Here is a 16821-nt window from a genome sequence, read left to right as displayed (position 1 = left end):
AAGGGAAAGTTGACCCAAAAATAAAAATTCTATTATCATTTCGCCATTCCACGACTGTATGGCTTTCTTTCTTCTGTTGGTAGAAAAACAGTTTGTGCCTTTGACCTCCATTGTATGGATAAAAAACACTAAAATATTTCTTAAAATATAAATATATAAAATATATGTATATGCGTGAATGATGACAAAATTTAAATTTTCATCTCTTTAAGCCACGTTCATCTGTCAAGATAATAGCCTGTGGATGTAAACACATCTTGTTTCTCATGTGATTAGGTGATCTATAATGCCAGCGGCTTCCTGGCTAAGAACAGAGATGCTCTGCCTGCTGATATTGTTCTTCTGCTGAGGTCATCAGAAAATGAACTGATCCGTAAACTGGTTACTCACCCACTCACTAAAACAGGTTTGCTTTGACTTTTTACTCTGTAGAAACATTTAAAGCCTTTGGTTCATCTGCTGTTTAGATGCTTCAGTTTCTGTCCTTTTGTATACATTTATTATTCACTTTCATGTTGATAGGGATCCCACAAATACACACACATTCATCCAGACATGCAAGCTTTAGGTGTTTGCATATGTGTATGTTTAATTCGCTCTGTCTGTGTGAGATAGATTTTCTAAACAGTGACCTCTAATAATGTGTCAGTCAGTGCTATCATTGTGTAATTGCCTCGTTCAAGGACTCGTTTTTCCATTGTGCTGCCAAAGAACAAAGCCGATGGGGACATTTTGTTGCTTTGAGTACATCCACCAGTTTCCATTACTTTTGAGTCCTGCAGTGTGAATACTCTTCATTGGCAAAATAAACTGAGGCCCTAATCATGTGAAATCCTAGATTAGGGTTGGACAATACATTTATATACAGGTAGATATTTCTCAGAAAACTAAATTGAAAATAACAATCATAAACTTTTAAAGTAATTTTTTATATGTAGCTCTCATGTTCTACATATCTCTGTGTGAATGAGTTTTTGTCTGCTACATATACTCAAGCGTGTGCAAATATTATGGTGTTTTTTTGGCATCTGCTGTCTCAATATATGAGACACACTACATGAACTTCATCTTCAGAGCTGCTCTGAGAATCACTTCACAAATATTTCACCATTTCATTTGAGAAAAGCTATTGGCAAATACATACTGAAACTCTTCACTACAACCCACCAAAATAAAACGTTAACTTTAATCACTGAAACAGAAATATATGTTACTAATATTTATTGTAAAATTTACTTTTCAAAGGTAGTAGTAGTAGTAGTAATTATATTATATTAAAAAATTAAATTAATATTAATTTCATGTTAATTTAATGTGTATTATTATTGTGTATTATTATTTTAAAGAACATTATATACAACCAATAATATACAGTTTATAATTTCTTCTAGCAATTGTCAATTTTTATTTCTTTACATTTTAAAATATTAATTAAATTGTTCGTTTTATGAATTAATTTCATTAGACTCCAATTTTGATGATAAATTTGACACTTGTCCTTTAGACTGATGGACCAGTGACAACATGACACAGATTCTGTTATCTTTGCCCAGTTTCACGAACAAGGCTTTAAAGTGATAGTTCACCCAAAAGTGAAAATTCTGTCATTAATTACTCACGTCATTCCACACCTGTAAGACTTTCGTTCATCTTCAGAACACAAATTAAGATATTTTTCATTAAATCTGATGGCTCAGTGAGGCCTGTAATGACAGCAAGATAATTAACACTTTTAATGCCTAGAAAGCTACTAAAGACTAAAGACTACCAGTGGTGGAAAGAGTACTGAAAATTTGTACTCAAGAACAAGGACTGTTACATTGCTGAAATAATACTCAATTAAAAGTAAGAGTACTGGTGTCAAAAAAGTACTTGAGTAAAAGTACAAATTACTCTTCTCAAAAACTACTCAAAGTACTAAAATTACTAGTTATTTTTTAGCCGGTGATATTTAATGAATTGTCAAACAATATTCAATCAATCAGCAGAAAATAGCTACTTTCAACAGAGCACTTGAATTAGTGGTCACAATACTGGAATTTCTAACTTCAATACAACACAAATGATCAATATTCATCATTTTAAATGCCAATAACATTGATCAATTACCATTACAATAATCTCACTTAAATATTTGCTCACTCTGTGTATTTGTGTCTTTACAATAGGATAACTTTGTTGCAATAGCTCACATGCAGTACAAGAAGGCTTGATTTCAAACTAAATTGAATTTACAAAAAAAGATAAGTAAACAGTCAGTAATAAAATAAGAATTACCTCAATTCAGTTGGGGTATATGAAATATAACAACACTGAATTTGTATATGCCCTGTATCTTAAAGGGTTAGTTTCACCCAAAAAAATTTACTCACTCTCATGTTGTTTCAAACTCTCAAGACCTTCGTTCATCTTCAGAACACAAATTCAGATCTTTTTAATGAAATCTGAGTGTTTTCTGACCCTCCATAGACTTCAACATTATTACCACTTTTTATGACATAGTTAAAACAGTCATGTGACAACAGTGGTTCAACCCTAATGTTATGAAGCAACCAGAATACTTTTTGTGCACAAAATAAAAAAAAAAAAAAAAACACTTTATTCAACAATTTCTCTCTTCCATGTCAGTTTCTGACACTGTTGACGCAGTAAACACAGTTGGCTCATTATTGGCCGGATTCTGTGTCGACATCACATGATGTGGTGCTCACATGAACACTGTCAGAGAGTGACACAGAGAGAGGAAATTATTTAATAATTAGCTTTAGGATTTCATCAAAAATATCTTCAATTGTGTTCTGAAGATGAACGAAGGACTTACGGGTTTGGAACAACATGAGGATGAGTAATTAATGACAGAAATTTCATTTTTTTGGTTGAACTAACCCTTTAAGAGCCATATAATATGTTTTATATTTAGATAAAAAGAACATCAGAATGGTTTGACCTGTAATGTCTGTATGTAGTAAAAATCATACAAATTCCCCATTCTTAAACATACATTATAAACAAATTAAAGATCCACCTTTGTTTGTTGAGACTTTCTGGTGCATTTCACTTATAGCCAATAAGATTTCCTGTAGCATTTTCATCGGCCAGGCATGGTAGTCTATTCTGATTGTTTGATAACGTTTGACAACGTTTAATTTCAGAGCCCGGCGCGATTCACGATTGAACACTACACAGAGTGCACACTCATGAGAGGAGAGGCAGTTTGCTTGTATATTTGAGAGCTCCCGTCGTTTTCTGCCATTACATGAATGTGCTGTCGCGTTACAATAATGCGCTCTCGACAAACCTGTATGATTAAAATTATGCGCAATACCTGCAATCCTGCACTGTAACTGAAATGAGTGACAACAGGAGGAGGCGGGTGTGTGTCAGACTCGCTGTCGGTGAGATGAGAGATGAGAACGTGCCGCTGGTTAAATATCTGGGTTTTCATTGGTCGATTTATTACGATTGGATAACTTTATTGGCTACTGATATGCTGGTCAAAGGTTTCAATATTAATTCAAATTGTTGGCGTACTCAGTAACAGAATGTGATTTTACAAGTAGCAAAGTAGATTACTAAGCTTAATTTGTACTTAAGTACAAGTAAAATTACAGATCAAAAAAGTACAAAAACCCAAAAAAAACCTACTTAATTACAGTAACGTGAGTAGTTGTAATTAGTTACTTCCACCTCTGAAGACTACTGTTTTAAATACGTCTTTAGTAGCTTCCTAGGCACTGGAAGTGTTGATTATTTTGCTGTCAATGGAGGCCTCACTGAGCCATCGGATTTAATCAAAAATACCTTAATTTGTGTTCCGAAGATGAACCAAAGTCTTGCAAGTGTAGAAAGAAATGAGGGTGAGTAATTAACGACATAATTTTCATTTTTGGGTGAACTAACCCTTTAAAGCCTAGTTCCATATTAAAATGTATGTTTGAACTGTCATAACTAAAAGCTACTTGCACTGACATATCTTCAGCCTATGTCAGTGCCATTGTTTTGTCTCAAGATGCACACCAAGTACGTTTATAAAAGCTACTTAAATGTCCTAATTTAACTAAGGCCTCCTCCTGTCTTAATCTAAGCCTTTCTGTGAAACCACGCCCTTAAATTGTATTTAAACCAAAATATTCTTCTAACTGGTGCTCCCTTAGCATGATCCACTAGAGAAAGCAATACTAGCCTGATTTAGCATAGCTTGCACGAGCAGCCCAATGGTCAGTATAGTCACATTCTATTAGATTACACTGCATTATAGGTCACATCACAATCACACCTACTGGAAATGTCAGCACAAACACCATCCTGTCTGAAACATTAAACAGGGATGTTGATCTATTGGTCTGAACGAATGTATGTAGCACTCTCCCTAGAAAAGAAAATGTGCTCACTCCCATGTGATCTAATGTGATGAATGGAGGTCGTCTGACTGACACAGTCGATTACATCCGATGAGATTCACTGGGGATTGTTTCCAGGAAGTCTGCTGGGATTTTAAACCTAGACTTTTGTTAGCTACTTGACCATTGTGAAGCTTATTTATCTGTCACAGCACTGACCTCTGAAGACCATACATCTCAGTGCCCTTGAAATGGTTAACCGTGAAATAAATGGTAGATTATCTTTGAACAACATGTGACTTATCTAATAAAGTATCAAAAGCAGATTACTAATGTGTGTGGTATTATTTGCCCTGACCTTTCTCTTTGTGCAGGTAACCTGGCTCACACTAAAGGCAAGGCTATGGGCTCTGCTCGTATGGGCACGCAACATTCACAGCGCACCATTAACTTTGCCAAGGTACCTTGTTTTGTCCTCTTTTCTGCTCTGTTCTCTTATTGCCGCTGTGCCTTTAAGACTTCCATATGTAAATGATTTTTTTTTGATTAGCAAATTTCATGGAAGTGATACGAGCAACAATAACTTGCTAAAAACCTGAATAGCTATTGATATGTAAATTTGAATGTTCATATGTAATATGATCAAGGTTGTGCTGTTTTATTTGATAGGAGCTCCAGTGCTTTCACTTTACTCATTTTCTTTCCCACTCTATTTTGTCTCTCCATCTCTTTTACTTTTCCATCAATGAAATTCCCACTCCTCCTTTCTATAATGTCTTCTATCTAAAGTTGGAGGGTCTTATGTTGTTCAGTTCTGTGTCATTCAGTGAGGTAATGATCCTGTAGTATTTGTGCTGTACAGTAGAGAAGTGCTCTTAAAGGAAATGTGCCTCTTGCCAGCCGACACTGTGCTCTCTGTTTTTGGTGTTCTGTTTGTGTACATGTGGGTCTTTCTCAGGAAATGGTGTTTTTTGTTGTTTAATTTGAAATAGTTCTGAACTTTTAAGAAAAAAGAATTCATGCCCAAAGTACCAGGAATCATTCAACCTTAAAATGAACTGAAACCAATAATACAGGTGGTAAAATAAAACAAAACACAATAATCAAGTTCACTGTAAGTGGTCTGTCGATAAAACATAGCCAATACTCATATATAGAAAGTGCAAAGGGTCATACACACAAAGAATAAACACCATCAGGGTAACACACATACGGAAGAGGATTAGGGCCAAGCAATAATAAACAAATAAAACCATCTCGAGATTAAAGTTGTTAAATTTCGAGAAAAAAGTCTAAATAAAATGTTGAGAATAAACTCATTAAATTACGAGAAAAAAGTTGTTAAATTTCGAGAAAAAAGTCAAGATAAAATGTTGAGAATAAACTCATTAAATTACGAAAAAAAGTTGTTAAATTATGAGAAAAATGACATTAAATTTTTGAGAAAAAAGTCGAGATAAAATGTTGAGAATAAAGTCATTAAATTATGAGAATAAACTCATTAAATTACTAGAAAAAAGATGTTAAATTATGAAAACAAATTCGTAATTTAACAAATTTGTTCTCGTAATTTAACAACTTTAATCTCGAGATGGTTTTATTTTTTTATTATTGCTTGGCCCTAATCCTCTTCCGTACACACAACACTAAAATAATGCAATAAATATTAAAAGGTTAGTTCACCCAAAAATGAAAATTCTGCCTTTAAAGTGTCCCAATTATGGCATTTGAAAGGTTCCTATTTTTTTTTGGGAAGTCCCCAACAACAGATTTAAAAGCATGCAAGGTCAAAAAGCACTTTCATTATCTTACAATATGCATTTATTTTTACTTTATTTGCTCAATGAATCCAAACGATTCGCTCAACAATTAATTTTTCCAAACCTCACGTTTGTGTGACGCTAATCTGCGGTGATTAGTCAGGTGACTTCTGTTGGTTAACACAGATTACAGTATACAGTGCTTGCATCACTTACATTGTATTATAATAATGATGGTGCTCCGCTCTGTTCTAAAAATGAAGACTAAAAAAATAAAGAAAGTTGTTTCGCGTTTATGTTAGTGAAGCTAGCCCACAGCTCGGTGGTAAACACACAAACAGTCATGGATTAGGGGAGTGCGGGGCACAAACTAATGCAGGGTTTGTTGTAACACACATGGTTTAAATACTTCCACTAGCGCTAGCATGAAGAAACTTAACATATATACTAGTTGCCATCTTGACAATATATAGAGAAAAAAATTGTGCCAAAATTCATAAATCTTAGTAAGATATCACTGAACATTTATTTAACAATAGCAAAAGTAAATTTCTTACTTAAGCAAATTTTTTATCTATATCATTTGTGTTTATTTAAAATGAGACAAATCTGATATTATTTTAAACTCCAATCTGGTATTTAGCAGTTTAGATAGTTCTTTAATGCTTCACTAACACTAAATTCCAGTTTCACAGATCGGGTTTGTTGTAAAACTGCATTTTAATGTGCCCCGCTACTAGAACTATGCTTTTCTATACAGTTACAATACAACTGGCATAATTAACTTTAATGAATTTCTTTTGAGAAACCATAGAAAAAATATGAATAAAAAGTGAGAGGAAGAACCTGAACATCCAGAAAATATTATTTCAAGAAATAATACTGGCTCGTCTATTTATCTCGTGTTCACTGTCAAACCACAAAATTATTTAAATTTGAATTTCTAAAAAAAATGCAGTTATTTTATATGAAAAAAAAAATTTTTATTTATCTTTTATTGACAAAATATTTAAGTTTGTCATGTATATTTTTTTAATTAAATCAGATAACATTTTTAGTTGTCGTATGGTCATGTTATAACATGCCCCATCACATGTTACAATGTGCCCCACCTATGGGGTATGTTGTCAATTTCACTTCCCTTCTTTTGGGGTAAATAAACAAAAAAGTATACGCTGTATTAAAGGTGCCCTAAAACTTCTTTTTACAAGATGAACTATAAGTCTAAGCTGTCCCCTGAATGTGTCTGTGAAGTTTCAGCTCAAAATACCCCATAGATTTTTTTTTTATTCATTTTTTAACTGCCTAACTGGGGCATCATTAACTATGCACCGATATATAGGTTGCGGCCCCTTTAATTCTCGTGCTCCCTTGCCCCTGGTGCTCACACTTGCTTTGTCTAATGGCTTGAACATGGGCTGGCATATGCAAATATTGGGGGCGTACACCCCGACTGTTACGTAACAGTCAGTGTTATGTTGAGATTCGCCTGTTCTTCGGAGGTCTTTTAAACAAATGAGATTTATATAAGAAGGAGGAAACAATGGAATTTGAAACTCAATGTATGTCTTTTCCATGTACTGAACTCTTGTTATTCAACTATGCCGAGGTAAATTCAATATTTAATTCTAGGGCACCTTTAATGAAACAAAGCCACATATTTGTTCCAGACACGTATGAAATTAATGTGGAACAAAATAAATTCTCTGAACCCTAAGTAGATTTACACAAACTGAGAAAGTCAAAAAGCATTAGGTTGTGCCCCGCTCTCCCCTATGCGTTAGACCAACACAGAAACATATTGATAAAGCACTACAGTTGTACACCAACGTATTGCTCTATTCTTTATCATAACTCCAAGTAATGACAACGACAAACATGTGACACATTTCTAGACAATTGCGAACAAACACATATTGCTGTTAGCTGGGTAGCCGGAGACCTACAAGCTGCGCGAAGCATAATTCAGAGGAGGAAGAAGCTGGTCCAAATAAACTGGGTACTGACCCATCCTTCATTAACAACTGGCTTGCAAATCCCTCATTGAACGCATTTAGGTTGAAGAAGCAGTCGTCAGTAAAGTGACGGGAACACAACACAAGGTTTGGGCTATATTGTTGTGGTATAGATGTAAAGATATCCACTGATGAACCACTGACGAATTCTTCACGGAAACAGCGGCTTCAGGTTTTCCCTGGTGTCTGCACGTGCAAATAAGTGGGTGGGCAAAATGATAATGTTTCATTTTGACGTCACAATGAAGCAGCTTAGGATAAGTTTTACAAACGACTCTTTTAACCTGTTAACCAGCACTGTCACGCCGACGCACCGAAGCTTCTTTGTTTAAATTAGCTCAAAGTTACTGTTAGATTTGATGTAATTACCTTGACAAACTATACATCATTAAAAAGATCTAAGACTCAAGCTTCAATTTTTAATCTTTATTTTACTCTCAACATCGTATAGTGACCGTTATTTGTTAATATGCGTCGGGAGTTATGAATATGAGAAACGGAGTCGTTACCTTTTCATTGAAATATGAGCGTCAGCTTCAGCCATTGAGAAAAAAACTCTGATCATCATGAAAAAACTCTACAAAATAACATCCCTCGGGGCTTTTAGCTTAAAAGCATGCACATTTGGAGAAATATTGATGCACTGTCATACGTTTATGTCAATTTTCTATACAGAGGATTCATATTTATTCAATTTGTACCCAAAACGCGCTGTTTTCATCATATGAGCGCTGTATACACTGACTATTGTGTGTCCAACACATACCCGAAGCCGGAGGGCGCTCTGTGCACCTTTAGTCCACAAATAATACAGCATGAACAAGAGGCAGTCATGTGACATACACAGAACTAACAGAGGCTACCAGACATCGCTATAATCATTTATATAAACATACAGAACGTCACTTTTGAAAGTAATAAATACACGATTGTGACGATATGTGGTTGATCTGTGTTCTTCATGCCATGTCAGGTATTCATAATAGTAGATTATATTTATAATGCAATGCTAATCGAGATAGCTTTTCTCATTGTGCAGAATAGCCTAATTACTTTTGAGAGACAATAACTTTATATATGGTGCACTTTCAGATTTAAAACTTCGCAGGATGTTTTCATTCACTTAAAGCTATGTTACACACTCCATGAAAGGTAATTTTCAAAAATCCATAATAGGGGTACTTAAATTACTTACCCTCATGTCGTTCCACACCTATAAGACCTTCGTTCATCTTCAGAACACAAATTAAGTTATTTTTGATTAAATCTGAGAGCAAAGTTTTTTTACAGTTAGTAGACTTATTTTATGAGAATCGAACATTGAACAAGTAAAATTTAGTTGAGACACCATTTCTTGAAAATGACATGTCTGTGAGAATGAAAGAGTATCTTCTCATGTCACATTACCCTACCAGCTGTCTAATAGCTAATGCATTTGTAGATTGACTCATTTGCAGCTTGATTAGTTCATATAATTCGCATTAGAATTGAGTGTCCCTGTGGAATAAGGAGAATTGTGAATTTTTTCTGTGCAGTTGTGTGTTTTTTAAAAAACATCTACTTGTGTTCCAAATTGTATTTTTTAGCATTAAGGTCATTATTCCTAAGAGAATTATTAAGAGAACATTTGAGCTACTTAGAGCTCTCATTCAGGTTATACTCTGAAATGAGTGAGGGTTTTAAACATATTGAAATGATGTCTTTGATGAAGACCTGCATACATTACCATTCATTTGCATATTTAAGCACGCTGTCTTTAGAAAATTTCACATGAAAGATTTCATCCATTTTAGCCCACATAAAATAAAAGCACCTGTGTCAGTGTGTGATTCTGCTTTGTGTTCAATATCGAAAACACCATGGTGAAAAATTCATGGCGGTTTTAGAGAAGAAATTTGGTCTTTCTGATGATTGGCATAAGTTCCCCCTAAATTAATGCTTGCTAGATTGCTTTGCAAATGATTCATGTAGTTAATTTCATGTATATTATTATTTTATTTACTATTTTTAAAAAATAATTTGATATACTTTCCTGGATTCAAATCAGACTGTCTCATCACAATCTTTATGCATTTCTTTTTCAGTCTTCTTCTCGGAAATTAACTCCCACCCATGACAAAACAATGCTTGCCTTGCCCGTTGACACTGTACACATGGTGATTTGTTGAATAACTTTTCTCCAAGAAGCAACACGCAATAATTTATTATAAACAGATTTATGTTTATAAAAAGACCCCCTTTATGTTTACAAAAAGACCCATTATCTGTAGATTTTCATGATCAATATGCTGAATATTTTGTGTCTGTACAGGCGGAGAGCACAGGGGACAGCACACATCACCCCAGAGAGACCACCAACATGAAGACTCAAACTGTAGCCTCTTACTTCAGAGTAAGACTTTTGAAGACTATAATGATGAGAACCAATAAAATGGTCACACTCTTGTTCACAATCTTGCTTTTTTTCACTGTACTTTGCAGTATTCTCTAATGGACCTGTTATCAAAGATGGTGGCAGGCCAACCTCATTTTGTGCGTTGCATAAAACCCAATAATGATCGTCAAGCCCACAAGTTCGACAGGGAGAAGGTTCTGATCCAACTGCGCTACACTGGAATCCTAGAGACGGCCAAGATCCGCAGACAGGGTTACTCTCACCGCATTCTCTTCAACAACTTCATTGAGAGGTCAGACAGATGATCCAACAATATCAATTTTGCATAAACCCCTTTTCCACCTAAATGGTGTCTGTGTTGGCGCTGGAGTCAATACCCTGCCAAGGGACTTGATAACCAGGCTGTGTTTCCACTGACTTGAGAACTGAACAATGATGTTATATGACTACATTCTTATAAATAAAGGCTCTTTTTTGGCATTGATGGTTCCATGAAGAACCTGAACATCCATGGAACTTTTTCATTGCACAAAACCAATTATGAAACCCATTATAGCCCACCATGATCTATTTGAATTCAGAATCCATTATGCCATCACAATCTGGCTTTGATGCAGCAGCCAATGGTTGATAAAATATATGACAAATAAGTTTCAAAGACAAGGAGCTGCACCTTTTCGTCTGTGGAAATGCATATAGTGGACCACCAGTTCCAATACTGGCATTAGCACATTCCCGGCGAAAAAAGGGATTGCCTCCTGAATGTAGAATTTCTCAGTTGTTATGTTCAGTATTTTAATAACCATTGGGATTTTTCAGGTACTCTATATTAGCATTTAGAGCCAATGAAGAGCCAGCAATGAATCCAGAGACATGTGCGATTATTTTGGAGAAGGCCAAACTAGAGAACTGGGTTCTGGGCAAAACAAAGGTTTGTTAAAGAAAAGCATTAATAACTACTGCAGTTGATGTTCAAGAAAGCTCATAAGTATAATGTTTATGTGTCCAGGTCTTTCTTAAGTACTATCATGCGGAGCAGCTGAATCTGATGGTGAGGCAGACCACGGACCGGATTGTTCTAGTCCAGGCATATGTACGGGGGTGGATGGCATTCAGACGATATCGTTTGATGCTGGAAAAGAGAGAACAAAGTGCCGTGGTGTTACAATCAGGTGAGCTCATGTTGTTGACCTGATGCAAAAAGTCCAATACTCTGTTGGACCAGCTCTAAAATCTTCTTTCTTCTAGCATACCGAGGACACAAAGTTCGGAAACGAGTGGCTGATGACAAAAGCAAAGCAAAGTCTGAAGTTGCTTTAACCCAATTTCAAGCTTGTAAGACAAGCAAATCATTAAAAGTATTGAAGACACTGTTTTAAATGGGTTTAGAAGTCATACACAATCACTAAATCACACTATCTTCATGCAGTGTGCAGAGGATATCTGGCAAGGCAGACATACAATGAGTTAGTAGATGAGAAGAACAAAGCTGCTGCAAAGATCCAGGCCCATTACAGGGGACACAAAGAGCGGAAGAGCTTTAAGAGGAAAAAGTAAGACCCATTCTTATTCCATCTGATTGTAGATTTGCTTAAAGAATCTGCTGACAAACAAAATCTATAATATTCAGTCAAAGGTTCATCAAATGTCATTTTTAATTCTCTCTAATCAAGCTCTTTTTCTAACTGCTCTTATTCTTGCTCCTTACTGCTCTTTTTATTACTCCTTTTTCCAAGCTTTGTCTTCATTTTCTTGATTTAACTGGGAACTCCAGAATCTCTAACTATCTAACAAAAGGTATAATGTATGGTGACCGTAAAATGAATACTGTCCTGCAAGGCCATTTTTACTACATTCACAAGATAGTGTTGATTACAGTAGCTATTCCAACTTGTGTTGGTATGAAAAGGCATGAAGTAACACCGGTATTAGTTCACTTCACAATTAAAATTTCCTGATAATTTACTCACCCCCCATGTCATCCAAGATGTTTATATCTTTCCTTCTTCAGTAGAAAAGAATTAAGGTTTTTGAGGAAAACATTCCAGGCTTTTTCTCCATATAGTGGACTTCACTGGGGTTCAATGGGTTGAAGGTCCAAATTGCAGTTTCAGTGCAGCTTCAAAGGGCTCTACACGATCTCAGCCGAAGAATAAAGGTGATGATACACAGGGCAACTTTTTGAGCAATGTTGCCGAGCAACGTTACTTGGGAACTTTCCCGTTGAGAATGAGCAACAAATTTATATCTGGATACGTTAGATCGGTTGTGGGCAATTTTTTGAGATCCTCCAATCAGAATGTTAGCAGCCGATCACGTGACTGGTTCTGAGATTTCAGAAACAATTCAAACAAGATGGCGGCCTCTCAGCGGCAGTTTTTTTTTTTTTTTTATCTTTTTACGCTAGTAAGTTGTCATGCGTCAACCCAAAACAGGGAATTTACCTCATATATTGCTTAAAATACCAACAAGTAATGTGTGTATGCTGTAATAAAGCTATTGAATGATTTCAGTTAAATACTAAAAAGACGGGATTTTTCAATGTCTGTAGTAGCGTAGGCTGTAAGGCGTTTGACATTTGAATAGCTTTTGATGCGATCGACGCAGGTTCAAATCCGCATTTTGCCGAACCTGCTCTTCTCCCTTTTCCTGTCACAAATCAGATCGGAAAGGCATTTATTTTTAATAAAAATGAAGAAAATATTTGAAAAAGTTGAAATAAAGTGCCTAACAAGTGTTTATAATAAAGTATTTATTGAGTTGGCAATAGATTTGCTCCTCTCTGATTAGTTGCTGCCAACTGTCTGTTGCCCTAATTTGTTGCCCTGTGTCTCATCAGGTTGCCCATTGACGGCAACATTGCTCAAAAAGTTGCCCCGTGTATCATCACCTTAAGGGTCTTGTCTAGCAAAACGATCGGCCATTTTCTAAAAAAAAATAAATAAATTATATATTTTTTAACCAAATGCACATCTTGCACTGTTCTGTGATGCACCACCCTTTTATGTAATCACGTTTGAAAAGTCACACATGATAGGCAAAAGTACCAATCCAGTGTCTACAAAAAGCGAATGCGCAAAGACTAAGTTGTTTTACCTTTTTTTTGCAAAGGTCATTTGACTATGTCAGATGATTTTGAAGTTGGAGGAGAAAATGAGATGGAGTTTTTAGCCCTACCGCAGTACTTCCACCTTTGTCACGCATGACCTTTCCAACATGATTACGTAATGTGTGGCGCATCGCAGAGCAGTGCAAGACTAGCATTTGTGGTTAAAAAGTATATACTTTTTTTTTTTTTTAGAAAATGACCGATCATTTCGTTAGACAATACCCTTATTCCTTGGCTGGGATCGTGTAGAGCCCTTTGAAGCTACATTGAAACTGTAATTTGGACCTTCAACCCATTGTACCCCAGTGAATGACACTATATGGAAAAAAATCCTGGAATGTTTTCCTCAAAAACCTTCATTTTTTTTTTAAGCTGAAGAAAGAAAGACATCTTGGATGACATAGGGGTGAGTAAATTATCAGGAAATTTTAATTCTTAAGTGAACTAATTCTTTAACATTGCCAATTTGAGTCCAGGCTGAGTCAGAAGGCTTTTCTTTTTGTTCTCCCGTGTTGTCGTGGGTTTCCTCTGGGTGCTCTGGTTTTCCACACAATATAAAGTTATGTGGGATAGGTGAATTTGAGACTCTAAATTGTCCATAGGTGTATTTGTGAATGTATAGTAGACTGGCCTATGGGCCAAGATGCTGGGATAGGCTCCAGCATCCCCACAACCCTACTTCTGGCAACCATTTTTTTGAAGATGTATGAATGGATATATTAAAATCTTAGACACTTAATAGAATTGTTCACCCAAAAATGAAAGTTATCCTATAATGTAGTCTCCCCAAGCCATCCTAGGTGTAAATAATGGGATATAATTAGGTATATAATGGGATATTTTTCAGTTTTTGGGTGAATTATTCCCTTAATGCTGCAATCGACCAGTCAGAGTCAGATACACATAGAATCAAGAATTTGACAATGCTGTGGTGATATAAACTGATTTGTTTTACACAGAGAAGCCATGCAAAAGGAAAAGACTGAGAAAACAGAGGAAGGGGCAGAGGTCCAATCAGAAGCAGATGGTCCAGTTTCAGAGGAGCCACCACAGGAAGGAGGTGAAATGGATGATGCTGATGAAAAGGCTGCTGTGGTCCTCCAGAGCAACTACAGAGGTTACAGAGAAAGGAAGAAATACAAGGAGCGTCGGGAACGGAATAAGACCTTGACCGGGGATGAGCTGGCCATTTCCTCATCCAGCCCTGAAAAACTTACTTCTGAAGAAGATTTGGATTCTATACAAGAGGAAGGGCATGAGAATATAGAGGAAGAAAAGGAGACTGAAGAAGAGGCTGCAGGTGGAGGAGATGAGGACCCTGAACAGGAAGCCAAGGCAGCCACTGTTCTACAGAGCAACTTCAGAGGTCATAAAGAGCGTAAAAGACTCCAGGAGGAGGGTAAGATACCGGTTAGAGGGAAGAAGGACACACAGAGACCTTCAGTTGAGGAGGAGCTCCCTATTCCAGATCCACCACCTCCAGAAGAACTGATGGAATTCACAGAGGAAATGGAACAAGAAGATGAGGCTCCAGCTGAACCCTCAGGAGAAGATGAAGAGGCCAAAGCTGCTGTGGTCCTTCAGAGCAACTTCCGTGGCCACAAAGAGCGTAAAAGACTACAGGATGAAGGCAAAATCCCAAGGAAAAAGGCTAAAGATGATCTGGCTAATTCAGATGCTTCTGAACCAGACATTGTTATTGAGGACTTTCCACCTCCTCCATTAGAACTTGAGCAAGACCAAGACCTGGATTCTAGTCCATCAGGGGCAGATGAAGAACATGCCGCAACTGTTTTACAAAGCAATTTCAGAGGTCACAAGGAGAGAAAGAGATTGAGAGCTGACAGAGAAGGAGCCACAGGAAGAGAGCAAGAAATGTCCCAAGAGGTGGAGGAGCAGGAGAATGAGGAAGTTCTGGACATCACAGATGTTCAGCTGGAACGGAAGGAGGTAGAGGAAGAGGAAGACACACCGGCTGAGGAAGGCCAATACGATGAGGAGCAGGCAGCCATTAAAATCCAGAGCAATTTTAGAGGTTACAAAGACAGAAAGAACCTGAAAGCTACATCACAAAAACAGGACGAGGAAGTGGAGTCGCTCTTCAGAGAGGTGTTGATTATATATTTATTTAAATATGAGACTTGATTTAAGACATATATATTCTTCACAAATTATCTTTTACACAAAATTTATTTTTCTTTATAACTTGCTCAGGTTTCCAAGGCTTCTGAAGATTACCTTTCCCTGCAGAAGAAGTTAAATGAAATCATCCTTGCCCATCAGCTCGACCCCAGCAAAAATGGGATGTTTGTGAAAGGACAACCCATGAATGGCTATATGGGCTGCTATCAGCCACCAGGTAAACAAGTCTCATTACTTTTATCTGTTCTTTCCCTGACCCCCTCCCCCAAACTGGTTGGTTCACCAAAGTTTGGAAGCAAAAAGTGTAAAAAACAATGTGATTTGTTCATATTCCGGCTCATGATAATTAAGCAGGAAACTGTCTTGTTTGGGTCTTCTAAACTTCCTGACATTTGCAGTGCACTTCACTACTGCATCATCAAACAATAGCCCCTTCACACAGTAATTGCAGTAAATTACCGTAAAATTACCACACAAACGTGCCGTCCATCTTTTTACCAAAAAGATACCATTCACACATCAGTATCAAAATACGGTGAACTCTGTGATGTTTGATGCTGAGTCGCTTTCTTCATCCACCTGGATGAGATGCACTTTGGTTTTACTATCTGTCTAATTTGACAACAGTGTTTTGTTTTTTACTTCTGAGTGACAGACACAAGGGGATGATCACACAGAATGCGGATTTGCTATTTTGAGAGATGCATAATAGTTACTATAGTACTGCATTATAAGTTGGCTACTCAATAAAAGCAGAGCCGCAACACTGATGATTGGAAAAGAAGGCAGGGTCGTGGTACAAGAGTCAGATATCCGTTTAGTGCGTTTACATAGAAAAACAATTAAAGGCAGCAGAACTTACCGTATACGGCTCAGGCAGAGCTTTATGTTTGGCCCAAAGCAGACTTCTTACATTAGTGCGTTCTGACCTTGTATGTGCTCATACCGGTTATCCTGTTCTTTGTTTACACATTGCATCATACTGATAATTTATTGGTAGTGTTACAGCTTCTCATAAAGGGAAATTGCCAGAACTGATTTACTGGTATTTTTAAAAAGG

The 16821-nt window shown here is 36.6% G+C and overlaps 1 protein-coding gene across 2 annotated transcripts in view; it reads left to right on the top strand.

The window, feature by feature from the left end:
• myo3a (myosin IIIA) overlaps window positions 1-16821 on the top strand; it is a 99860-nt gene that overhangs the window by 67446 nt on the left and 15593 nt on the right. For both annotated transcript variants that reach the window (XM_067377901.1, XM_067377900.1), the window contains 12 exons: window positions 277-406; window positions 4715-4800; window positions 5130-5171; window positions 10200-10271; window positions 10427-10507; window positions 10597-10802; window positions 11330-11441; window positions 11520-11682; window positions 11759-11845; window positions 11940-12063; window positions 14579-15728; window positions 15834-15978. In XM_067377901.1, coding sequence (XP_067234002.1) covers window positions 277-406; window positions 4715-4800; window positions 5130-5171; window positions 10200-10271; window positions 10427-10507; window positions 10597-10802; window positions 11330-11441; window positions 11520-11682; window positions 11759-11845; window positions 11940-12063; window positions 14579-15728; window positions 15834-15978 — 2398 coding nt within the window. The remainder of the gene's footprint in view (window positions 1-276; window positions 407-4714; window positions 4801-5129; window positions 5172-10199; window positions 10272-10426; window positions 10508-10596; window positions 10803-11329; window positions 11442-11519; window positions 11683-11758; window positions 11846-11939; window positions 12064-14578; window positions 15729-15833; window positions 15979-16821) is intronic.

The sequence above is a fragment of the Chanodichthys erythropterus genome, chromosome 23 (genome assembly GCF_024489055.1).
Source record: "Chanodichthys erythropterus isolate Z2021 chromosome 23, ASM2448905v1, whole genome shotgun sequence".
In the NCBI taxonomy this organism is placed as follows: domain Eukaryota; kingdom Metazoa; phylum Chordata; class Actinopteri; order Cypriniformes; family Xenocyprididae; genus Chanodichthys; species Chanodichthys erythropterus.
Note: the sequence above shows the minus strand (reverse complement) of the source record. Positions and strands in the feature narration are given on the sequence as shown.